The sequence below is a fragment of the Coregonus lavaretus genome (genome assembly GCF_964263955.1).
Source record: "Coregonus lavaretus genome assembly, chromosome: 2".
Lineage (NCBI taxonomy): Eukaryota > Metazoa > Chordata > Actinopteri > Salmoniformes > Salmonidae > Coregonus > Coregonus lavaretus.
In genome coordinates this window covers 35799714-35826032 of record NC_139989.1, presented here as the reverse complement: position 1 = coordinate 35826032, position 26319 = coordinate 35799714, and the positions used below count along the sequence as shown (strand labels likewise).

The 26319-nt window shown below is 45.6% G+C and overlaps 1 protein-coding gene across 1 annotated transcript; it reads left to right on the top strand.

Moving 5' to 3' along the window:
- Nucleotides 1-1484: 1484 nt before the first annotated feature.
- LOC311103201 (uncharacterized protein) lies at nt 1485-24601 on the top strand. Its single transcript, XM_084144749.1, has 47 exons — nt 1485-1698; nt 4037-4228; nt 4764-4786; nt 5034-5069; nt 6251-6343; nt 7027-7098; nt 7664-7708; nt 8200-8253; nt 8818-8871; nt 9040-9093; nt 9270-9323; nt 9591-9644; nt 9763-9807; nt 9958-10011; nt 11023-11067; nt 11204-11257; nt 11931-12029; nt 12155-12199; nt 12380-12478; nt 12637-12690; nt 12892-12999; nt 13820-13873; nt 14087-14185; nt 14405-14458; nt 14584-14682; nt 15031-15138; nt 15415-15468; nt 15584-15637; nt 15838-15882; nt 16124-16330; nt 16559-16720; nt 17056-17109; nt 17424-17531; nt 19388-19441; nt 19573-19626; nt 20004-20165; nt 20334-20441; nt 20725-20886; nt 21101-21208; nt 21625-21678; nt 21796-21903; nt 22121-22174; nt 22313-22420; nt 22526-22808; nt 23057-23247; nt 23370-23612; nt 24043-24601. Exons 1-47 carry the CDS (start codon nt 1617-1619, stop codon nt 24187-24189), a joined length of 4350 nt encoding a protein of 1449 aa, XP_084000875.1. The 5' UTR covers nt 1485-1616; the 3' UTR covers nt 24190-24601.
- Nucleotides 24602-26319: the final 1718 nt, after the last annotated feature.

Sequence of the window (26319 nt, the reverse complement as noted above, 5' to 3'; positions counted from 1 at the left end):
CTACAATTACACTTTATTCATTGATATCTCATTGTATTCATTTGCTATATGTGCATGTGGATGTTGTATGACACCTTCATCTGGGGAGTTAGGATGCTTTTTGATTCGTTATAGCACGACTAACAACAAACTTGAGAGAGACAAAACGTCCTAAATAAATACATTATTTTTCGTTTGGAAACGAATTCTTCCGTTGTAGAAACTCCCCTGAAATTCCACATCTGTTTCTGTCATTATAACTTTTTTGCCTGTTTATGGCTGTGCACAGACGTTCTGCAGCGTACACATGACCAGCATTAGTAGAAGAATGAACGGTTTCCATCCACAGAGAGAATCAGCTATATCTTCTTCAAACAGGCTATAACCGGGAGTTAATTGACGGTATTCTCCTCAAGCGACCTGTAGTGGGGTTGATGCCAAAATTAAAGAAGCGCTGGCAATCCACAGGCATTCCATTTTCCGACCTCTCAGTCCACGTACCTTCCGAAGCGGAGCTCATATCCCATTAACTATACTATGAACAAATGTGAAATAAAAACTTAAAATTGCAGCCAAAATAATACTATAGCCTAAACTGTGAGGTTCCACTGTGCCACATAACGACACTATACACACTCCTCCCCTAAGTTGTAGCTCAGTAAGGCCTAGCAACCATCCTTTCAGCAAATCAAGATCCTTATCGATATGATGATGGGCTACATGCAATAGGTTATCGAATATCAATGTGTTATCGAAAGCCTGCACACCTCTCCAAATATGATCGGTCATAGAACTTTAAAACACATTTACTACAAAAACGAAAATAATCTTAGGAATATATTCGATAGTGCCCCACATATGAATTCAATCGATGAGCAATTTCACCTTAAACAAAAATGTAGGCAAACGTTTCCGATAGATACATTTCGATCAGAAATATCCTAGGCCTAGACACAGAGATGTATAAGCCTGCTAAGCAACAGCCAATCCATCCCCACAGAACAATAAATGGCAACGAAACCGCAGCTCCTGAGGGAACAGTGCATGCCCAATTTAGTGCCCAAGTTGATGTGGCACCTTTTACTCATAAAAGTAAGACTGTGCAACAACTGCAAAGCATTCAATATTGACAATAAAATAACATCTGCCTGGAAACACACAAGCGAGATAAGCAACTTAATTGAAGTCCCTTTCCTGTGCACAACTCGTTTCTATTTAATTGCACCCCTGAAGAATCTACAGACAGTGAGCTAGCTATCCAGGCCCTCCTCGCCAATCGACTTTTGGAGATGTCATGTCCTGTCGTCTGTCTAAGCCATGATAGGGGATGGTTTTTACTAAACCTCCACCTTTTCTAGAGGTGAAAAAATTGCCTATGACACCCCCTTTGCAATGATGGAAGGAGGGACTTTTTTTCCATGAACATGAGCATGCTGGAGCTTTCTGGTGTGGCCAGCACCTCCCCAAAAGTTTGGAATATAAAAGGCAGGGCAAAAAGTTTCTGTAGGCAGTAGGGAGTTTTCTGCGGGGTCTGGATTGGAAATACAGAGGACCGGACCCTACTTGTATGATTGGAGTCTAACGGAAAAAATTACTTCCCCCTCGCCTCAAAGAGTCTACATGTCTAATATTTAGACATGTTCAGCTTTGTGGATATTCGGTTAGCGCTGTTGCTCAGCGCAACAGTGCTTTTGGCAAGAGGACAAGGCGAGGACGATCGTAAGTGTCACTTTTTAGTCTATCCTTGCCTCTGGTATCTATTGTCTTGACGAAATTGATATAGAAAGACAGTGGGTTGAAGGAGAAAAGTGGTTTTCATAGGAAAAAGGTTTGGTGACGACTGAGCCATTCAGATACATATGCATATTAGGATACATTTCTATTCTTTATCTGTGGTAAATTTTTATTGATTGTTGACTGGTTACCAGTTTTTTTGTGGGATTCATAAGGATAGCCTACCTCTTGCAGCTTGAGCATAGTGTATGGGCATCATTGCTTGTGGGCCTTCTCACGCTTGCTTGCGCGTGCCTTTGGAACGAGTTGGTACAGGTTCCAAGGCTTTCCCTTCCACTCGTTATTTGATGCCCTGGGGGTACATTTTAACAGCTGGAAATATTAGAATGCATGTAAGGGATAGAGGGGAAGGCTACAAGGCATGCCAACTCTCTGCCCATTGGATTGAGTGGAATTGAATAGGCCTATATGGCTCAACAGTCTGTAAATAAAGGATAAAGGTATTCAGCCTGAGGCTAAATGTCAGCCAAGTGGAAAAGGAACAGGGTCATCTTGAACCTACAGTTTTTCTAAATGGCATATAGCCTAGCATATAGTCATTCATCACAGGTAGGCTACATCTTTTCAAATAAAAACTTTTGTAGAAAGAATACAGTGACCTAAATGTTGAAGGAGAGGACAAAGCATCATCATGCGCAAATTCCCTAGAATAGTTTCAAGCTCAGTTATTTGGCCTAGGTAGCTACTTACAAAAAGTGTATTCTAATAGAGATAAAGGATAAGAACCTAAATGCATTACTTATAGACAAAGATATGCCGTTTTAAGTTATTTGATGTATGATGTCAAATTGCCTAGACTGGTTGAGTATAGGGTTTCTAGTTGCATCTGGGGCAGACAGATGTGCAAATTCGCTCTACGGCCCTGTAGCGCCACCATGTGGTTTTGACATGCAACTCCACCAACATTTAAATGCTTTCGATGAGCCCCCTACCCTCCCCTTTCATTTTTTTATGATAATTGATAACACATTCAGACATCGGAAACTTTCCACTGAGGGAAACGCTGGTGCTTGCCAAGCCGACAGTTTACAATTATTTCAGCAGCGTTTGGAGGACAGCATAGACGACGTGGACCCTTTCCACTGACTCAGTCAGGGAATTGTGGGACATTTTTAGACTGTTTCGCCCTCTACAGTATCCCCGAGCCGACTAGGTGAAAAATCTGTCGATGTGCCGTTGAGCAAGGCACTTAACCATAATTGCTCCTGTAAGTCGCTCTGGATAAGAGCGTCTGCTAAATGACTAAAATGTAAAATGTACAGTCAAATCGTTGTAACTCATGTAGACCAACATTGTTGGTTTGGACACAGGTAGTCCGGCTCTCGGCTAAACAAAGACCACAAATTAGCCATCAATACAATAAAATATAGGCTATCTAGAACTAGTTCGAGCTCTAGCTGGGCCTACTTTGGAAATGCAATGTCTGGTTGGATATCCATTAGTCTGGTTGTACTGTATATCCAACAATAAATAAACAAACTCAAGACGAATTTTCTGAGGTAGTCAAGCCTGATGAGTATACTACAAAGCAGAATCAATGAGTTAGCCAGCTAACTTTAATAAAATAATCAGAAATACCTATTGATTTTCTGGTTCATTAAGAAAATGTAACTTAAATATGTGTTTTTGGTTCTTGAGTCAATTAGACCATGCCCATTTCAAGTTTATCTTTACAAAAAATGTGTTATTTCAGAATATTTAGGCAAGTTATCTGGGTAACTCATTGATCCTATTTTGTAGTATACCCCTCAGGGCTTACTATTTACATTTCAAAGATATTTGTCAACATAAATGTAGGAAATAGGCCTTACTTTAGTAATTTTCCAGGCCTTCTGTCCTGTTGTTCATTCCAATCGAGGCTTTATGCATTACAAATACATTTGTCATTTAGCATAGTGTTTCTTAACTCCAGTCCTTGTGTACCTCCAACTGTTGTCTACCTCCAACTTTTGTGTACCTCCAACAGCACACATTTCTGTTGTTGCCCCGGACAAACTCACCTGATTCAACTCATTGAGTGCTTAATGATTTGTTGACAAGTTGAATCAGTTGAGCTTGTCTGGGGCTACAACAAAAATGTGTACTATGGGCATACTCGAGGACTGGAGTTGGGAAACGCTGATTTATCCAGAGCGACTTGGTGAGTGCATACATTTTCGTATGCATCACCTGGTCAATGCGTCATCACATGGGCATCCGTGCCTTTCTAGGTCAACATTGAAGGCAAGCGTTCTAAACTATTTCCTATCTGCATCTTTCTCAGGCACCGCCGGCAGCTGTACGTTGGACGGTCAATTCTACAACGACAGAGATGTCTGGAAACCCGAGCCATGCCAGATCTGCGTGTGCGATAGCGGCACCGTCATGTGCGACGAAGTTATCTGCGAGGACACATCCGACTGCCCCAATCCAGTGATCCCCCACGACGAATGCTGCCCCATCTGCCCCGACGACGGTACGACGATTTCCTCCCGATGCAACGCTCATGCGCTCACGGAGTTTACTTTACAGGCGCAGGCGCTCCCAGAATCAGTTTTGAAAAGTTTTTCGAGGCCTCAGAGGGACTGTTTGGCTTTTACTTTTAAGGGGTTGGACAGCATTTTATGGATGGCCAACGAGGAATAAACTTGGATTTACCTTTATTCCAATCACACCAGTCATTTTTTTCCCATTTTCCTCCGAAATGGGATGGGATACTATTCAATGCTTCAGGCACATATTATGCGCATGTCCAGTCTGGTAGCACTGCCACCTCCTAACTACCTTTGGCCTTCCTTTCAACTTTGACCTAGTCTCAAATTTGGGCATTTGTGTACATTTTCCTTAGGCCTAGTTCAGACATTGTAGGCCCCTATTAGTTCTAAATCTAATAACATAGGCCTAATGTACAATTTAAATGCACACTACAAATATTTAATTTGTTTAATGTTCAGACTATTTCAGATAGTTCACATTTTAATCTAATTGTTGTTTTTCTGTTGCTACCATAGGCTTCCAGGAGCCAAAGGTTGAGGTAAATATGATATTATGATCCTTATTGTTATTAACTATTAGATAAGGTTAATATAATTATATTTTGTATTATTGTTAACATTTAAAGTGTACTTTACATGTATTTTTGATTGTTGATTCATTATAAACACATAATTGAAACAAATGTATTTTATCTTACACTGCACATCTAGTAAGGCCATAGGACAATAAGAACCACATCCTCATTTACAACCATGACCTAATGCTACTATTTCCCCCTCCAATAGGGACCCCAGGGTGATCGTGGAGCCAAGGGAGAGCCAGTACGTTTCACTTCCTTATTCCTGTCATGCTTTGTATTCACTTTCTGGGGGCCAAAACCTAACAAACATGAGATACATGCAAAACTTCAAGTCACAGTTTTTCACTAATCCTCCATTGACAGAGGTGTGTGGACGTTAAAGGTTTGCACCTATATTCCAAGTTAGGATTTGGCCCTTATGTTCTGGTGTCTTTTTGTACTTGTGTGCCTCTTGTCTCAGTTTTAAAGGACAGGCCTAGCATCTTGCACATATCACTCATAATAACTGTTGTATTAGCTCATAATACTCATAGCAGAGTTTTGGCCTATAAGATATTAGCTATTAGTAGATTCTGCTTTTATGTTAGTAATGTCTGACATGAGGTTAGATTATTATCAAAGGCATTGGATAGACATGTACATCCAGAGTCTTTGGAGTTTACTAGTGGATGTAAATGGCTAAATAGTTGACCACTATCTTCATTATTTAAATCTCAATTCATATTTTTCAATTGGTATAGATGTTATACTTCAGCCAAAGCCCAACCTGTCTAGATACCCATTTGCTGACTAGTATTTTGAGATATGTGTGGATTTGTATTGGGCCAGCATATGCAGATATATTGTGCATTTATTGGAATAGAAATACAATTTCTTAACTTGAAGAATTCTACTCCATTTCAAATTAATTAGAAGAATAATGTGGTTCTCACAATCACAATATCTGGGACAGTGACTGGTTGGCCCTAACCAAATACTTGAAGTGGGTATAGTGTAGTGTTACAATCTTTATGACTTAAGTCACTTGGGATTGTCTTATAACTGAGACTATCCGTGGCATTTTATTTCCGATCAGATGAATGGATGGATGGACAGACTGACAGACTGGTAGATACTTATACAGTTAGATTAACATATAGATAGATGGATGTATGGAAGGACAGATGGATAGATGGCCTAATGTACAAGTAATCAGAAGTTATTACAGATATGACCCATCAATATGCTCCTAATATACTAGGGGCCTATATGCCTTGAGTTCTCCCCAAACCCTAGGCCTATGTTAGCTTTTCCCTTTCTCTTCACTGTCACCTTATCCCCCATAGATAATAATGAAGCCCTTTCATATATTCAGTGACTACTACTATGTCTCTGTGATAGTTCATCACTAACCAGCTTCTCTCTCTCTTGTCTCTCCTGCAGGGAGCTCCTGGTTTCCCCGGCAACGATGGTATTCCCGGCCAGCCCGGCCTTCCTGGACCACCAGGACCCCCTGGACCCCCTGGCCTCGGCGGAGTAAGTATCTCAGGCCAAGATGGACGTTTAGCCTACTTAGCACTGACCCGGAGTCAGCTTTGACCCAGGTCGAAAGGTTAAAAGGTTATGCGTTAGACAGAGGAAACTGATCCTAGATCAGAGATTAGGGGCAGCTTCTGTTTTAAAGAAATGGGAGAAAGTGGCTAACTCTGACAGCTGGGTGGAGAACACAGCAACACCCTCTTATGATGTCACAAATCACTGATCTCCATATAGTCTGGACAGGCTCCAAATAGAGTGTTAGCGCAGTAAATACAACAGGAACTATTGTGCTAGTCTATTCAGAATGGAAATCTCCAAATCAAAATGATACACCTCCAAAAAGAGTAGAGGCAAGAGCACTGGAGGTGTAATGCTAAGCTATCCTGGTTAGAGTGCAGTGCAGTCTGTATTTCAGCACCAGGTCAGGTGGACAGCACCCAGCCAGGAGTGGACAGGGAGATAATGCCTAACACAGCTAGGGAACGCCAGAGAGGTAGTCACCCTGTAGATATGTCATGGATATGAACAGATCTGTCATTGATATGGACAGGCCTAGTGCCTTGCATTCTCTAGCCGTGTTAGGCCCATCCATATCCTGTATGTCGAGATCACAGCACTGTTCTCATGATTCCCAATACTGACTGACTGTAACACATCTCTCCCTTGTGTCTCCCCTACAGAACTTCTCCCCTCAGATGTCTGGTGGTTTTGATGAGAAGAGCGGTGGTGGCATGTCCATGCCTGGCCCCATGGTATGGACATACAACTACACAGAGCCTGTTGGCCCAGTAGTATCACTCACTTGAATCTGTTTTATGTATAGACACTACCAGAAACTATGGCCATGAGAGACTTTTGCTCAGCAGAAGTCCTACAAATTGACCTCATTGGTACTCCATAGGTCACATCAAGTACTATCCCATAAAACAAATATGATATTTTCATGTCTTATGTACTTCCATATCCACATTAAGTAACAATATGAGTAAAATGACTAACACCACACATTCTATGTTTGCGATATCTGCATAACCTTTGACTCTTCCTACTTTATCACTTCAATAATAGCATCAAACCCCCTGTTACCACTGTGTAGATGCCTTGAAAAGTTACTGATACCAGTATTCTAATATCACTCTTCATGATGTGACGGTCGGGCATTAGAATGTATACATTGGAAGGACTTTAACCCTCGCCCACCCAACCTTTGGTTAATCCTTTGGTCAGTTGGCTCCTTCTCAAATATATATTCTAATGGGAAGACTGATGTGATTGGTCGATAACTGACTGATTCTTTCTTTTCCTTTTGATTGACAGGGCCCCATGGGTCCCCGTGGTCCCCCTGGACCTCCTGGCTCAAGTGTAAGTATCCCTTCCCTTTGTGTTCTAGCTGTTTAAGTGACATTTGTCTTGTAGGGGAAGAGACCTGGGGTCCAAGGTCAAAATGAGGTCAGTTTATGATCCTAGGTGAAATGCATGATGGGAGTTGAAGTCACTCTCGAGTTGTTTCATTGTAGGTGTGTTTTTTTAAGCATATATGGCTATATGTAAACTTAGTTTAATTTGATAGGTTCCTGACCATATCTATTTAGTGTCTGTTTAGTTCTTGTCATTTTATTTCAGTTTTAGTTGTCATTGGCTTTACTTTTAGTTGACTATTTTTATAGCTTTTTTGTTCCTTTTTTTAACATTCAGTTTCAGTCTTCGATAACTATAATGACCGTGGGAATGTTTGACCCACAGGACTCATTGTCCCATAAGCTCATAGCCCATTGTCAACAGAACTAAACAATGTTGTTTTTTGGATGGATGAACATCATAGTCTGACATTGTCTCTTTGTCTCCCCCTATAGGGACCTCAGGGTTTCACTGGCCCCCCTGGTGAGCCTGGTGAGGCTGGTGCTTCTGTGAGTATCTCGTTCCGGAATCTTCCAGAAAATGTTACACCATCATCTCAATATCACCTCAGTATCTGAATCCCTCATAAACATACACTTTGAGCTAAATTCTACGCCATATTCTGCAGGGCAATACCATGCCAAAAGCAGAAAAATAGCTCAACATACAATAGCTTCACTTAAAAAACATCTTCCAAACAACCTCCAGACTACTAAACCACCCATTACCTGCTGCATAGGTCTTGCCCTAGCCTGATGCTTGGAATGGAGCCAACTAAGTCACAGGGTTCCCCCCCCCCCCCCCCATACACACAACACAGACACGTACACCCATCACCATCTTCCAATAGTATTTTGACTTACCTACCTATTAATTATGATTTCTAGATTAATGACAAATTATCCTAGATTATTTCCATCACTGACTAATTGTAATGCTATATCTCACATCAAGGTAACTCTATCTATCTCTCTCACACGCACAAACACACACACACACACACACACACACACACACACACACACACACACACACACACACACCCTTCTCACCCAGTGGGTTATCTCTTACAGGGTCCCATGGGCCCCCGTGGTCCTGCTGGTCCCCCTGGCAAGAATGGAGATGATGTAAGTCACCAAGATATCCATCATTAAAATCGACCATTTACCATCTATGTCCCAGGACAAATTCTGGGTAAGATATTCATAAAGGGGAAGGATTTGGATTATAATTAATTCCTCACCTTGTCTCCTCCTCTCCATCCCTCTCTCCTTCCTTCCTACCCTCCCATCCAGGGTGAGTCTGGCAAGCCTGGTCGCGCCGGTGAGCGTGGAGCATCCGGCCCACAGGTAAGTCGCAATGTCATTCTAATGTCACCTTATGTCACCCCATACTCCATCCATACACTCACTCTAGAACAATAGTGTCATCTCAAATACTTCAAGGGATGTTAAGACATCAACTGCACTGATAGCATGTCTCACTCTCTTTTTCTCTCTCTCTCTCTTTCTTTCTCTCTCTCCAGGGAGCTCGTGGATTCCCCGGAACCCCCGGCCTTCCCGGCATCAAGGGACACCGAGTGAGTCACCACACCCCCAAACTGTCCTGGTAGAAGTTGCTCTCCAGAACAGATCCAGGATCAGCTAAATGTCCCCATGCCTAACCTTAACCATGAAGGGGATGCTCGCAAAACTGATCTTGGACCAGTGTCTGGTGGCAACATCAGCCTATACTTCCCAAATAGCAGCAATACAATCCGCCCTGTTTTCCTGTCCTCTAACCTTGTCCTCACCCTCTCCCTCTCTCTCTCTCTCTCCTCTCTATCCCTCTCTACTTCCTTCTCTAGGGATTCAGCGGTCTTGATGGAGCTAAGGGAGAGTCTGGCCCTGCTGGACCCAAGGTGAGACCCCCTCTCCATCTCTCCCACTGATGTTGAAATCACACACATCCCCCCTTTCCCCTCTCTCGTCCCCCATTCACTGACCTGTCTGTCTGTGTGTCTGTTTGTCCTTCCTCAGGGAGAGGGTGGTGCATCTGGTGAGAACGGAGCCCCTGGAGCCATGGTGAGTCCCACCTTCCATTTTGTCAGCAGACCTACACAAGAATATGAGTGTAGAGAGAAGATCAGTCATTTTTAGCATTCTGCAATACAGTAGCAATGTGAATGGCAGCCATGATTACTTACCGTGCCAATATCTCTCCCTCTCTTTTAGGGACCCCGTGGTCTGCCTGGTGAGAGAGGCCGTGCTGGTCCCAACGGAGCTGCTGTAAGTCAACCCCAAAACCACTCCCTGTAACCAGTGGTGGAAAAAGTATCCAACTTTCATACTTGAGTAAAAGTCAAGATACCTGGGCCTCCCGAGTGGCGCAGCGGTCTAAGGCTAGCTGCATCACTACAGATCCTGGTTCGATCCCAGGCTTTGTCACAACCGGCCGCGACCGGGAGACCCATGAGGCGGCGCACAATTGGCCCATCGTTGTCCGGGTTAGGGGAGGGTTTGGCCGGCCCATCGCACTCTAGCGACTCCTGTGGCGGGCCGGGCGCATGCACGCTGACACGGTCGCCAGGTGTACGGTGTTTCTTCTGACACATTGGTGCAGCTGGCTTCCGGGTTAAGCAAGCATTGTGTAATGAAGCAGTGCGGCTTGGCGGGGTCGTGTTTCGGAGGACACACGGCTCTCGACCTTCGCCTCTCCCGAGTCCGTACAGGAGTTGCAGCGATGGGACAAGACTGTAACTACCAATTGGAGAAAAAGGGGTAAAAATATACCGTAATAGTATTCCTTTCAAATATTTTTACTTAAGTACTTTACACCACTGCCTGTGACCATAAACAAGGGGTGCAATAGCACCATTACAACATAGTCCTATTGACAGAGACCCTATTCCTGTAGCTCAAGGGTCATCACATTTCCCAAGCGTTTTGTATATTTCAGATGCTTACTGATCAGTCCAGGACTAGCTTGTTGGAAACCTAACCATTCTTACTGTCAATCTACAAAATGCCTTACAATCTGATTTACCTGAATATTGTTGAACATGAGCCTTGTATACTGGCCTCAGTAGGAAGCCATATTTTAGATGTTCTAACAATTCAGTGTGTCAGTTATTTAGTTTTACAGTGTCATGTTGGATTCTGACATTGAAGGGTCAGCCATTTTGTTTGTTTACAATTTATGTTTACAGTTCAGCCATATTGGAATTGGACCCTGAAGGGTGGTAGCTAGTTGATTCTGACCTTGTTGTGCCTCTCTCTCTGCATCTTTCTCTCCTGCAGGGTGCTCGTGGTAACGATGGTGCTGCGGGTGCTGCTGGTCCTCCTGTAAGTACTAACGCCAGCTGTCTATTCACACAGTACACAACCATCAACAGAAACATATTGGTACACAAGCACACTTATTCAGTATTCATCATTTAGACTGTAACTCAAACCTTTCTCTTGTTTACTTGTATTCTAGGGCCCCACTGGCCCCGCTGGTGCCCCTGGTTTCCCCGGTGGCCCCGGAGCCAAGGTAAGATGTCGACTTGCACCTATCCGTGTTCACACACCTGTATACCTTCTACTTTATTAAATTCTATCCTCCACCCTCTACCCTCACCCTCTAGCTCTTTCCCAGGGGGCAGTATTTGGAGAGGTAGATGAGATAAAAACATACAGTACATCCATTCTAGCACAAAAGAAAACAACAAAACAACAATGGTAATAGTAGTGTACACACTGCTGTGTTTCCAAGATAGTGGTATCCATTTGCACCATGCATGAAACCGTGTGTAGTTGGCTGCCAGTTGAAAGTCTATCCAGCTTCACTATTGTGATTGTGCCATGCCATGTGACCTTGTGGGGTCAGAGGTCACATTGATTTATTTGGGGTCATGATGTGGATATTAATTTTTTGAATGGCAGCATAGTACAGTATTAGTACAGTACTACCATATGGAAGTACTAGGGAGTAGGGTAGTACAGTACTAGTACAGTAGTACTTAACTTGGTAGCAATAGTACTACTAGAGTAGTACTTGTGTAGGGTAGTACTTAGGGAATGGACGGATGGGGTAGTGTAGTGCTAGTACAGTACAACTAAAGGGTAGTACTTGTGTAGGGTAGTACTTAGGGTAGGACTAGTACAATACTAGTTACATGTTCTTTCTGTTCTTGCCCTGACCATGTCTATCTTCACCCCAACAGGGAGAGGTTGGTGCCCAGGGAGCTCGTGGCGGCGAGGGACCCCAGGGAGCCCGTGGAGAGGCTGGTAACCCCGGACCCGCTGGCGCTGCTGGCCCTGCTGTGAGTCTCACCCTCAGAAACCTCTAGTGAAATACACCTCTGGACTGTGTTGGTGACTTGAAGTTAAATTTGCTATCCTTGTGAGAGACTTTCTCCTCTAACCCCTTGGTTTGTATCTCTTGTAGGGAAACAACGGTGCTGATGGAAACCCCGGTACCAAGGGAGCCCCTGTAAGTATACACCTCACCCCACTCCTCAGTGAACTAGCGATTTTAGTTGTCATTGGTTTGTCTTGGTATTTGTTAGAGTTCAACTTTGGAAATAACCAATATTGTTGTTACTGACTTGTCTCTCAGTGATAATGAATCCAGGAAGTATAATGATTGTTGTCACTCTGCTGCCTCCTCTAGGGTTCTGCTGGTATTGCTGGCGCTCCTGGTTTCCCCGGACCCCGTGGACCCCCAGGACCCCAGGGTGCTGGTGGAGCTCCCGGACCCAAGGGTAACACTGTAAGTCCAGCTCCCTCTGACTTCCATCACTAAATATAGTAAAGAAATACAACGATCTATGTTATCTTGAAACTTATGTTGTTGCAATAACTTGGTCAGAATGCACAGACCATTGAGTGTGGGATCTGAAAATGATGTTTGTTATTTCTTCACCCTAGGGTGAGGTTGGTGCTACTGGAGCCAAGGGAGAGGCTGGTGCTAAAGGAGAGTCTGTAAGTACACCTTTTGACTTAGTCTTTGGACAAATACGATCCACCAAGTCATCCATACCACATACACTGTATCATAAACTCACATACTCAGTCAGCAGTCCAGATGTGTCTGAACTCTACCACTGTACTGATCCACATCTCAGCACAATGCCTTGCCACCCTCCATTTCTCTGACCTTCATCTTGTTTCTCCATTACCCAGGGCCCCGCTGGAGTCCAGGGACCCCCCGGCGCTGCTGGTGAGGAGGGCAAGAGAGGAGCCCGTGGTGAGCCCGGTGCTGCTGGTGCCCGTGGAGCCCCCGGCGAGCGCGTAAGTACCCCAGATAGTCACACACTGTCCACTCTTCATCATAATGTTCTCCTGTCCTTTACATGTCCCATTCCCTTACTCTTAGGACAGCCAGTTTCACTGTCCTCCTTCCTCTTACTCTTAGGAGAGAGAGAGGAGGAATGTATGCTATAATAAAGGAACTAGCCCTGTGTTATAATCTGTTGACCAATATCTCAGTTTCACTGTCCTCCTATCCCATATGTCCTCCTGTCTCCTACTTTTAGAATACCCTCCCCCCTGCCTCACTAAACTCTGTTGTAGTCCTCCAAATCCACGATACTCTGCTCCACTGTCCTACTATTCCAAATAACCAGCATTGCATTACTGCCCCATACCCATCAAAATGATGGTGTTTGAACCATCCAATATAATGCTTTAAATCAACTATAGGAACTGGGTCAGTAGGAGAGTGCTATACGAGAACTTGGACATTTCTCTTTTTATACATTGTTTACTTCCTCACAGTACAGCTAGTATTGGCACACACCCACACAACGATGATATCTATGTCACTATTCCAACACATAAATAATCACATTATGACTTATGAATGCTAAGCTCATTGGAACCAATAGCTAGCTAATAACCTCTCTGGTTCCCAGTCAGCTAAATGTAACTGTAGCCCTCTCCCTGATGTTTCACCTCATTTGGCCACCAGAGAGCTGTGAGCGCTGAGCAGTAATGTAATGTTACTGAATGGTTGTGTTATGGTGCTGAGGTAGCAGTAATGTTGTGGTGCTGACTGAGTGACAGACAGTGTTGTGGTATTGACCTGTGTTGTGTTTGTCGCCCCCTACAGGGTGCCCCTGGTAGCCGTGGTTTCCCTGGTGCTGATGGAGCTGCTGGCCCCAAGGTGACTACACACACACACACCTGAAACACACACATACCTGGAACACACACACAGACACACATACACACCTGCAACAGCCACCCACTTGTTCAAATGTATATACTACAGTGCACCTCCAAACGTTGCTACATGCTATGGTTACTAGCTAAGTGCAGCAAACTCATCTCTCCACCCCTCTCTCTCTCCATCTCTCCCTCTCTCCATCCATCATAGGGTGGCCCTGGTGAGCGTGGTGGCGCTGGAGTTGCTGGACCTAAGGGTAACACTGGTGAGCCTGGTCGCAACGGTGAGCCTGGTATGCCTGGATCCAAGGTGAGTTAGACAGGTGTCCGGTCTTAGATCACTGGGCCTTTGTTATACACTATCATTGTTGGATAATTATTCAACAACTAATAGATACTATAAGAATGAAACCCATATATTCATGTTAAAATGGCATATCAAGATGTGTATGCTGCCTATGTTATGTGCTTATGTTACGGTTGTTATGTGCCTGACCTTTGCCCTCTCACCTTTGCCCCCCATCTCTAGGGTATGACTGGTAGCCCTGGCAGCCCTGGTCCCGATGGCAAGACTGGCCCCTCTGTAAGTTTCTCAGCTACAGATTCACCTGACCCTCACAACACCAATTCAACAAAGTAGTCCTATGACTACTTCACCCAATATCACTGTGGTCACTGACTCTCTCTCTCTACCCTCTCCTGTGACAGGGTGCCGGTGGTCAAGATGGTCGCCCTGGACCCCCCGGCCCCGTTGGAGCCAGAGGCCAGCCCGGAGTCATGGGATTCCCCGGACCTAAGGGAGGCGCTGTGAGTAACCCTTCTGTCTCTCGCTGCTCTTATTGGGGCACAATAATTGATGGGCTGATTCGAGAAATTAATTATGAAATTGAGAGTTAGCACAATGTATCAGTGGAGTCTGCTGAGGGGAGGACGGCTCATAATAATGGCTGGAATGGAGTCAATGGAATGGTATCAAACATATGGTTGATGTGGTTGATACCATTCCGTTGACTCCATTCCAGCCATTACTATGAGACTCAGCAGCCTTCACTGCAATGTATGACATAGTTGTCCATAGCCTAAAACCTATGTTTCAGTATACAGTATTGCTCTTTGATGGGAAATGAGCTAATGGGTATTTGTCTTCTCCTGTAGGGTGAGGGTGGCAAGCCTGGTGAGAGAGGAGTCATGGGACCCGTTGGCGCTGTTGGCGCTCCCGGCAAAGATGGTGATGTTGGTGCTCCTGGTGCCCCCGGTGTTGCCGTAAGTACACTTCCAGCATCCCACAATGCTTCACTCCCATTCTCCCCAAAGCTTTAAGGACAACATTCTTCAACATTACCTGCACTGCGTCACACTTGCACACAAGCAAACACACTATCACTAATCCAAGCCAGCATGGAATCTCCTAGGACTGCAAAACCAAACCAAATGTTTCCACTCAGTTTGTTTTTGCTTACATTATATGGGTGTAACCCCCATCCACCCACCATTATGCCGGTCACACTGATTTTCTCCTCCATCTTCTCCTCCTCATAGGGACCTTCTGGAGAGCGAGGCGAGCAGGGAGCCGCTGGCCCCCCTGGATTCCAGGTACATCCCTGAGCTATGGGAAATAATCAGTATCTGACCAATCGCAGACCTCCTCCTACTTCAGGTCCTCTGGCCATTGGCTCACCTGTCTCTCTCTTGTCTCTTTGTATAACAGGGACTTCCAGGACCCCAAGGTGCTATTGGCGAGACTGGCAAGCCCGGAGAGCAGGTAAGAACACTACAGGAGTACAGCACCTTTGGTGTTGTCACTCACTGCCTCATTTCTTGTCCTTGGTACTCATCACTACATGACACTTGACTTCCTGTCAAGATTTGTGACTTGACACAGCTGAACATTGAGCATTACAAATGCAGATCTCAAATCTCTAATCGTAATCTCTAATATCTTCTCCTCTCTCTCCTGTCTAGGGTCTGCCCGGTGAAGGTGGTGCTCCTGGTCTTGCTGGAGCCAGAGTGAGTATCCCAGAACAATAATGACATCACTTCCTGGGTGATAGACTGCTACAGCTACACTGTTGCCAAACAAGACAACGGCTAACAGCTAAAGCAGCAACAGACTAGCACCCAGCCGACCCAGGCTAAAGACATTAGCATTGACATCGATAACATCCTTCATCTTATATACATGTGATGTGATGCTCTGGAACCAAAGCTTATGCCCTCTCCCCTCTCCTCTCTCCGCTCCGTACCCCAGGGTGACAGAGGTTTCCCCGGTGAGCGTGGTGCCTCCGGCCCATCTGGACCCGCTGGTGCCCGTGGCTCTCCTGGCTCTGCTGGTAACGATGGTGCTAAGGGAGAGGCTGGTGCCGCAGGTGCCCCCGGTGGCCAGGGACCCCCTGGCCTACAGGGAATGCCAGGAGAGCGTGGTGCTGGTGGTCTGCCAGGCCTGAAGGGAGACAGAGTGAGTACCGGTGCCACCCTTCACTTATCATCCTCCATTCCTAAATTCATGTTCATCAGTGGGCCTTGACTTCATACTTCTGTGGCATTCAGTGGCATACCCTCCATCCATCCAAACGTCCACTTGCATTACAGTGGACTTGACTGTGTCCATAAAAGCACTCATCCGTCTCTGTATCTGTATAACCCACAACTTACAATACTAATTCAGCTATTCTTGTGTTGACAGGGTGACCAAGGAGTCAAGGGTGTTGATGGTGCCAGTGGTAAGGATGGCATCCGTGGTATGACTGGCCCCATCGGACCCAACGGCCCTGCTGGCGCTCCTGGTGACAAGGGAGAGACTGGCGCTCCTGGAGCTGTTGGACCTACTGGTGCCCGTGGTGCCCCTGTGAGTACCTCAGTCCCACCCTGTTACCACCTCTCCACAGACATGACACAAATACCTAAAAACATAGTTCCCCATGCATCCATACCACAGGCATCTCTCTATGGGAGTTAGTCTTGAAGCTTCAAATAGAGACCACATTGCCACAATGCATGAAGCAAAGCTCAAATGGTTCCGGAACCTACTGAGCACCAAAGAGAGCAATAAAGAATGAAACTTAAGTAGAAATGAATGCATATAGAAGAAAGAACTGACCCACACTCATATGATGCTAGTCCCTGACCTGTAACATAGTCCTGACCTGACTAACCCTAACCTTCTCCTCTCTCCTCTCCCAGGGTGAGCGTGGTGAGTCTGGTGCCCCCGGACCTGCTGGATTCGCTGGGCCTCCTGTAAGTACACACACCTCTTTACCTGTCCTCATTTCACACAGAAATCACTTCTCAATTTACACAGAAATCACTTCTCAATTCACACAGAAATCACTTCTCAATTCACACAGAAATCACTTCTCAATTCAAACAGACATCAGTTGTCAATCAAGATGATGACTTGTAACATCTTGCGCACTATGACGATTCTAAATTGATTTCATTGACATTAAATGAGACAGGCTTATCTTACCATAGCATCCAGTCTAGATGAACCTACACACCAATCTACTCTACATTCACTCAATCACTTCTTCTTCTCTCTTCTCCTTCAGGGTGCTGATGGTCAGCCTGGTGCTAAGGGAGAGGCCGGAGATAACGGTGCCAAGGGTGACGGTGGTGCCCAAGGACCTGCTGGACCTACTGGAGCCCCTGGACCTCAGGTATAACACGTGGGACTGACCACTGGGTACCCACCCTGACCCATCTTAAATGGTCATCTGTAGTTTAATTGGTAGAACATGGCAGTTGCAATGCCAGGATAGTGGGTTCGATTCCCGGCACCACCCGTATGTAAAATGTATGAATGCATGACTGTAAGTCGCTTTGGATAATAGCGTCTGCTAAATGGCATATATCATATTATTATATTGTCATCTACAGTGAGGGAAAAAAGTATTTGATCCCCTGCTGATTTTGTACGTTTGCCCACTGACAAAGAAATGATCAGTCTATAATTTTAATGGTAGGTATATTTGAACAGTGAGATACAGAATAACAACCAAAAATCCTGAAAAAACGCAAACATTTTAATGAGGGAAATAAGTATTTGACCCCCTCTCAATCAGAAAGATGTATAGCTCCCAGGTGTCTTTTTATACAGGTAACAAGCTGAGATTAGGAGCACACTCTTAAAGGGAGTGCTCCTAATCTCAGCTTGTTACCTGTATAAAAGACACCTGTCCACGGACGCAATCAATCAATCAGATTCCAAACTCTCCACCATGTCCAAGACCAAAGAGCTCTCCAAGGATGTCAGGGACAAGAATGTAGACCTACACAAGGCTGGAATGGGCTACAAGACAATCGCCAAGCAGCTTGGTGAGAAGGTGACAACAGTAGGTGCGATTATTCACAAATGGAAGAAACACAAAATAACTGTCAATATCCCTCGGCCTGGGCCCCATGCAAGATCTCACCTCGTGGAGTTGCAATGATCATGAGAACGGTGAGGAATCAGCCCAGAACTACACGGGAGGATCTTGTCAATGATCTCAAGGCAGCTGGGACCATAGTCACCAAGAAAACAATTGGTGACACATTACGCCGTGAAGGACTGAAATCCTGCAGCGCCAGCAAGGTCCCCCTGCTCAAGAAAGCACATATACATGCCCGTCTGAAGTTTGCCAATGAACATTCAGAGGAGAACTGGGTGAAGTGTTGTGGTCAGATGAGACCAAAATGGAGCTCTTTGGCATCAACTCAACCTCGCCGTGTTTGGAGGAGGAGGAATGCTGCCTATGACCCCAAGAACACCATCCTCACCGTCAAACATGGAGGTGGAAACATTATGCTTTGGGGGGGGGTTTCTGCTAAGGAGACAGGACAACTTCACCGCATCAAAGGGACGATGGACGGGGCCATGTACCGTCAAATCTTGGGTGAGAACCTCCTTCCCTCAGCCAGGGCATTGAAAATGGGTCGTGGATGGGTATTCCAGCATGAGAATGACCCAAAACACACGGCCAAGGCAACAATGGAGTGGCTCAAGAAGAAGCACATTAAGGTCCTGGAGTGGCCTAGCCAGTCTCCAGACCTTAATCCCATAGAAAATCTGTGGAGGGAGCTGAAGGTTCGAGTTGCCAAACGTCAGCCTTGAAACCTTAATGACTTGGAGAAGATCTGCAAAGAGGAGTGGGACAGAATCCCTCCTGAGATGTGTGCAAACCTGGTGGCCAACTACAAGAAACGTCTGACCTCTGTGATTGCCAACAAGGGTTTTGCCACCAAGTACTAAGTCATGTTTTGCAGAGGGGTCAAATACTTATTTCCCTCATTAAAATGCAAATCAATTTATAACATTTTTGACATGCGTTTTTCTGGATTTACTTTTTTCCCTCACTGTAGTTCTTTATTGATATGCATTAAAGTCATTACACAAATGAATGACACCATCATAGCCCTACAATGGTACTATCAGCGACTTCAGCTGGAGTGTTGTTATATTGGTCTCCCCTCAGTATTACAAATGTTTGTATTGCTCTTGTTTACTGACTGAAGCACTGATGTGTCCACACAGGGTCCTGCTGGAAACACCGGACCTAAGGGCGCCCGTGGTGCTGCTGGTCCCCCTGTAAGTAGCTTTGTGTCTTATCCTCCATCATCTCTCATCTGTCTGACCGTAAACGATAGCATTTGTAAAGTAGTATCATGCTTCCCAATCTGATACACTAGGTTGACCAGTGCCTCTCTTTCTCTCTTTAGGGTGCCACTGGTTTCCCCGGTGCTGCTGGCAGAGTTGGACCTCCCGGCCCATCTGTAAGTACTTCTTTCTCTACCACCATTCCATTCACACTGAACCATGCTCGTCATCCATCAGTATAGCAGTCAATACCCTGGCTCTGGCCATAGGTTCCACTTTAACCATAGGCGAACACTAAGCAAGCAAACAGCTCAATAATAGCTTAAAACAGCAATCCCACAACACAACAGCACAACTATCGATACAACATATTATTGTGCAACCAACCCAAGACATAACTGCATTGCCTGATGCCCATACAAGCATCTAGCTAGGCATTAGCTTAACATTTAGATGATCACAATACTGTCATCGATAACAGCCATTGATACAGGTGTATTCGGTCAACTTCAGCCTCATTTCATACTCAACCATCCTCTCCTCTTTCTTTCAGGGCAACAACGGACCCCCCGGACCCCCAGGCCCCGGTGGAAAGGAAGGACAGAAGGGTAACCGTGGTGAGACTGGCCCCGCCGGTCGCCCTGGTGAGCTTGGTGCTGCTGGACCCCCTGGTCCCCAGGGAGAGAAGGGACAGCCTGGTGGAGATGGTCCCAATGTAAGTACCCCTTTTTTGGCTGTCACTGTCACCCTAACAAAGTAACACTCTGACCCCTACGCTGACAAGCCAGATCAATACTAATACTCCTTTTTGAGTGCACCTGTAATACACGCTGATGAAGTTTAGATCTGACCTATTCTCTCTTTCTCTCCTTCTCACCTACAGGGACCCTCTGGAACTCCCGGACCTCAGGGTATTGCTGGACAGCGTGGTATTGTTGGTCTGCCCGGACAGAGAGGCGAGCGCGGTTTCCCCGGCCTCGCCGGACAACTGGTCAGTACTGCAGAGTGCTAGTTCTAGAACTTCATGTTAAATGCGTTAGGCTTTTGCAGAGGAGACACAGTTCACGGTGGATATCCCTAGTTTTCAGTAAGGCGGTGATTAGATAGTCTACAGGCCTGTCACAACGATGCTAAAGGCCCTCTGTGCTAGCTCTGCCAAGATGGCAGCCGACTGCAACGCTCTTGCAGTAGCTTATTCATACAGTTCATACACCATTGCTCTACTTCTAGTGTTATGGTTGAGGTCTAACCCTGATCTTTGTTTCCTGCTTTAGGGAGAGCCTGGCAAGCAGGGACCTGCTGGCCCCTCTGGTGAGCGTGGACCCCCTGGACCCATGGGACCCCCTGGACTGGCTGGAGCACCTGGCGAGCCTGGTCGTGAGGGAACTCCTGGTAACGAGGGATCTGCTGGTCGCGATGGTGCTGCTGGACCCAAGGTGAGAGCTATACTCATACACTGTCCTCAAGACAGATTCACCCCCTCACTTTGGGAACCAGCCTGTTGGTATACTGTAGACAAACTACACTGGGCACCATTACACGACTACTTGCATGGCTGAAAGAGCATCCAATAGTGTAATGTATTGGGATCATGTCCAGGAGTTTGATCTTCTCTTGACCCGTCTCTGTTCCTCTCTGTCCTGCCTGTAGGGAGAACGTGGTGAGTCTGGTGTTGCTGGTGCTCCCGGTGCCCCCGGACCCCCTGGCGCCCCTGGACCCGTCGGCCCCGCTGGAAAGTCTGGTGACCGTGGAGAGTCTGTAAGTGTCCAGATCCTCCGCCATTACTCCCTTAGACTGACGAGGAATACATAACTGGGGGCAATTCAGACATGATAATGTTTAGAGACCGTACTGTATGTTGACAACTCTTGTAGCCTCAAAATGGCCGCCCATCGCACAGTAACTAGTTAAGGCTATAGAAGGGGTTGAGGTCTTTGTTTGTAGTCCTGTTAGAATATAGCATATACTGGAGCTCCTAATAGTTGAGCTACATAGCCTTTATGACATGCCTTCGAGTTGGGATTATCAATTGAATTGATTGTCATATCAATTCAGCCAGGTAGCTTAGTGGTTAAGAGCGTTGTGCCAGTAAGCGAAAGGTCGCTGGTTCTAATCCCCGAGCCGACTAAAAATATATATATATATCTCTTTCTTTCCCTTTCTCTCTTCTTCAGGGTCCTGCTGGCCCCGCTGGTATTGCTGGCCCTGCTGGTCCCCGTGGCCCATCTGTACGTATATACTCCATCACAGATTCATAAAACCATCACTATGAATACAATATCTGCTCTTCCACTCTGAGTCTGAGGAAAGGGTATACTGAACACGCCTGTCGCTTTCCTACCCAGGGACCCGCTGGAGCTCGTGGAGACAAGGGAGAGGCTGGCGAGGCTGGAGAGAGAGGCATGAAGGGACACAGAGGATTCACTGGCATGCAGGGACCCCCTGGCCCCTCTGTGAGTACCCCAACTGATTACAAATCAACAATAATAACACAAGTGACCAGCATAAACAAGGGAAATGGGTTGCTACCCTTTATCCACATGCAGTACACCATAAATAGCTAGATTCGTACATGCCTGCAAAGGCACAAGGAAGAGATATTTCAACCTTCTCCCTGTAATATTGGTGTTTGATTTAACAGGCACCTTAATCTGTTGTTTCTGCCCATAGGGACCATCTGGAGAGTCAGGACCTGCTGGAGCCTCTGGCCCCGCTGGACCTAGAGTGAGTATGACCCACATTATGACAACTGTTACACAACGATCAGCACAGCAACATTATGACTGTGGAGCACTTCTCTGATGACAATATGATGTGGATAGTCTACACTTTCGTATTAAGCTATGGCTCTGCCTACACTAGGGACCTTCTGGATCTGCTGGTGCCGCCGGTAAGGATGGTATGAGCGGTCTGCCCGGCCCCATCGGACCTCCCGGACCCCGTGGTCGCTCTGGAGAGATGGGACCCTCTGTAAGTCACTTCAACCACTTCAAAATCGGTATATTTTGCTCCTTGTACTCCTCTTATTCTTCTTCACATCCTATCTTGGTTGGCCTTTGCTTCCTCCACATATAGGGACCCCCTGGCCCTCCCGGCCCCCCTGGCCCCCCCGGACCTCCCGGTGGTGGATTCGACATGGGCTTCATTGCTCAGCCCGCTCAGGAGAAGGCCCCCGATCCCTACCGTCACTTCCGCGCCGACGACGCCAACGTGATGCGCGACCGCGACCTGGAGGTAGACACCACCCTCAAGAGCCTGAGCCAGCAGATTGAGAACATCCGCTCTCCCGAGGGCACCAAGAAGAACCCCGCCCGCACCTGCAGAGACCTGAAGATGTGCCACCCCGACTGGAAGAGCGGTGAGTCTAAGAGTCATAGACCCATTCTAGACTATGGTTGCTTGCTCATCATTAGTCAAGAAATTGCTTGGCTTTGAGGAAAGTATGGAGCTGTATTGGTTCTGACAAGCTTTAGCATAGTGTGTAAAGACATCTTCAGTATACACAAGCTCTTTTAGTTTCTTGTGAGTCTTGCTGTCTGTGTAGTCTCAAAACAGCAACAATCACATTGGATGCTCTTAACGCGATCCACTCTCTTCTCCATGCAGGCGAGTACTGGATCGACCCCGACCAGGGCTGCACCCAGGATGCCATCAAGGTTTACTGCAACATGGAGACCGGCGAGACCTGCGTCTACCCCACCGAGGCCAATATCCCCAAGAAGAGCTGGTACACCAGCAAGAACATCAAGGAGAAGAAGCACATCTGGTTCGGCGAGGCAATGACCGATGGCTTCCAGGTGAGAACCTCGGAGCGTCAAACTGTTGGGAAAAGAGGACCATAATCGCACCATTCTCTTAGATGTCCTTGATGCTAACTCCAAACCATGCTAACTCCATTTCTTTCTCCTCTCCCCTACAGTTTGAGTATGGCAGTGAGGGCTCCAATGCTCAGGATGTTAACATCCAGCTGACCTTCCTGCGCCTTATGGCCACAGAGGCCAGCCAGAACATCACATACCACTGCAAGAACAGCATCGCCTACATGGACCAGCAGTCCGGCAACCTCAAGAAGTCTCTGCTGCTCCAGGGCTCCAACGAGATCGAGATCAGAGCCGAGGGCAACAGCCGCTTCACATACAGCGTCACCGAGGATGGCTGCACGGTGAGTCCTCCTTCCTCCTGTTACCTACTCGCTGCTTTATCTTAGTCTGTGTCCGCTCAGGAACTGTTCTAGAAAGAATCCTTCCTCTCAGGAATGGTTCGAGAGAATTCGCTCCTCTTGAAGAGGTAGTTGGTGTTAGACTGTGGGTATGAGCAGCAGTAGTCTTGTCAAGGTGGAATTGGAAAGGGCTTTTGGGATTGTGGTGTTGGTATAGGACAAGGGTCACTAGTTGGAAACAGATGAGGGTTTCATTTGAGGGGCTTTATGATAGTATCTGTGATGTTATTGCTCATAACTTGGTATAAAGTGCTTTTTCCAGGAGCCATCTTTTGAAAGGGTAAAGGGGGAAGGAAGAGAATGATTTCAATTGATTAGGAAATGGAAACTATGGATTCTGATTGGGCCTTTTTCATCTTCTCTCTCACCACAGTCGCACACTGGTGCATGGGGCAAGACAGTCATCGACTACAAGACAACGAAAACATCCCGTCTGCCTATTATTGACATCGCTCCTATGGACGTTGGTGCACCCAATCAGGAATTTGGCATTGAAGTTGGCCCAGTCTGCTTCTTGTAAAAAAGAAATCTGGACTTGAAATTGTTTGTGTGTGTATGTTTTTTTCTAGCAATCCCCCCTCTCAACCCTTTTCTATGCATTTAAAAAAAAACTAGAGTTTCATTTGGCCGTTCAAATGGTCCACTTGCTTAAAACTGCACTTCTGAAGACCGTGGTTGTGTGTCATCAAGCTTTTTTGGGACCACTATTACAACCACCATCAACACCGAGGATACTTTAGAAGACTCAATGGTTTCACTGGCAAAAAGAAAATAATATATACTTGTAAAGTGTAAAATCCCCCCTGGAGTTTGACAGAAAAAACATCCCAGATACAGGTGACTTTTTTTACCACTGAGGAAGGACAATGAAAAAGAAAATCAAATGCTTTGTACCACTTTCAGGTGATGTCAAATAAATCTTAAAAATGACAGTGAAGTGTCTTGTTGTTGTACCCACCTAGAGAAGCAGTTGTTCCTTCTGAAGTCACACGAAAGCAGCATTAGAGGCATGGGTTCAACTACTTTTTTAATCTTATGGCTACCTCAAAAAGGAAATCCACGTTACCCAGTGTTAGTGAACCCCAGGATAGATTTTACACGGCAGAAGTATAGTTGAAAGTAACAGCTGCAAAAGGTGCTATTCTTCATGAGGTCCTGTCAGTGGAGGGTGATTTGAAATTGTGCTATTGTGTTGTCATTCTTGCTTGCAGGACCTTAGGTGCTAAATTAGCAGATTATCTTGATGTCAGTCGTAACAGATGTGTTTCAAGTGTTGGCTAAAACCTCTGCAACAGAGGCTTAGCAAGAGGTATACTGTAGTTAGGATGCACACGGTCCTGTCTAGTGTAGAATAAGCAGGTGGATTTGTTGTCTGTTTTTTACATCTTTTGACACTTTTTGGTTGTTGTTTGTTTCGTATTGAAATCCCCCCTTTTGTTGTCCAATTGCTTCTAGCAGTACCCCTCTCTCTCCCCCCATTGTTTTTTTTGTTTTGTTTTGTTTTCTTATTTTATGCAAAGGGTTTTGGAAAAGATTGAACACAGAAAAAATTGAAATATCATCAAATTATGAGAGAAGCAGACACACCGTTGGGGGATTAAAACAAGAGGATCTGTACCTATTTTGTATATGTATAAAAATTTGAGATGTTTTTAATTATTTTGGATGCTGAAATAAAGCATGTTAAGTGGTCTACCTTATGTTTGTCAGACATGATCTTGACTATTCCCTGACTGACCAATGGACTTGAATGAGGCACAGCTTGCACCTGTTACAGTTGTTTTGACTGAAAGGAAGATTAAAGAACATCTCCGAAATGTTTGCCTGAAAATTATATGCTTCTCAGAATCAGGTAACATTTAAATTGGAGCCATGTCCAAGTCAACAATTAGTAGGCTAAAGAAAAAACACATGGTGGCCAGTGTTAGTGTTAAAGACCGTTCAATAGTACAAACACAGCACAGAAGGTGGATACTTCAATACTCTACCTTTACAACATAGGCTAAATGGTTTAAGCCTTTTTCTGATTTAAAACCGCTCAGGGCAAAATCCAGTTTGAAGATGCATATCCAAGACATTTGACTTTAGTTCCCACGCTGTTCATCTCCTTTCGACAGGGTTGATTGAAATAGATATTCCATTCAGTTCTGTCAAGTATATCCCCCAGTGATAACTATCCACATTGGCGCGCCCTTGGAGACAGCAGCGGTGCGCGACACCTCTATATGCAACAAAATCCATCGTGCCCACAGTTTACGTATTGATGTTTACGCATCCATCGGCAAAAGAAAAACCACAACACAATTGAAATCCAATTTGTTTCAAGCATAGTTAATCCGAAATAGAAAAATAAATACAAAAGGATAACCATCCGTAAGACATTCTCTCTGATAGGTATTCAGTTGTGGAGACCCAGCACCGTAGTTTAACCATCTCTGCCTTTCAGTGGCACGCTATTCAGGTGGGCTCTACTCTACCAGTTAGCCCAGAGTTGGCTTCACAAAGGGCCCGATTGTCCACCTTGTTGTGTCAGCAGGCAGCAGCATAGTAGGCGGCTACCCCCAAATTCCGGAGAGGGCAATAGGGATTTGAATTATTCTGTAAATTCCTACTTTTGGGCTCACATTTCTCGGATATGCAACCTCAATAT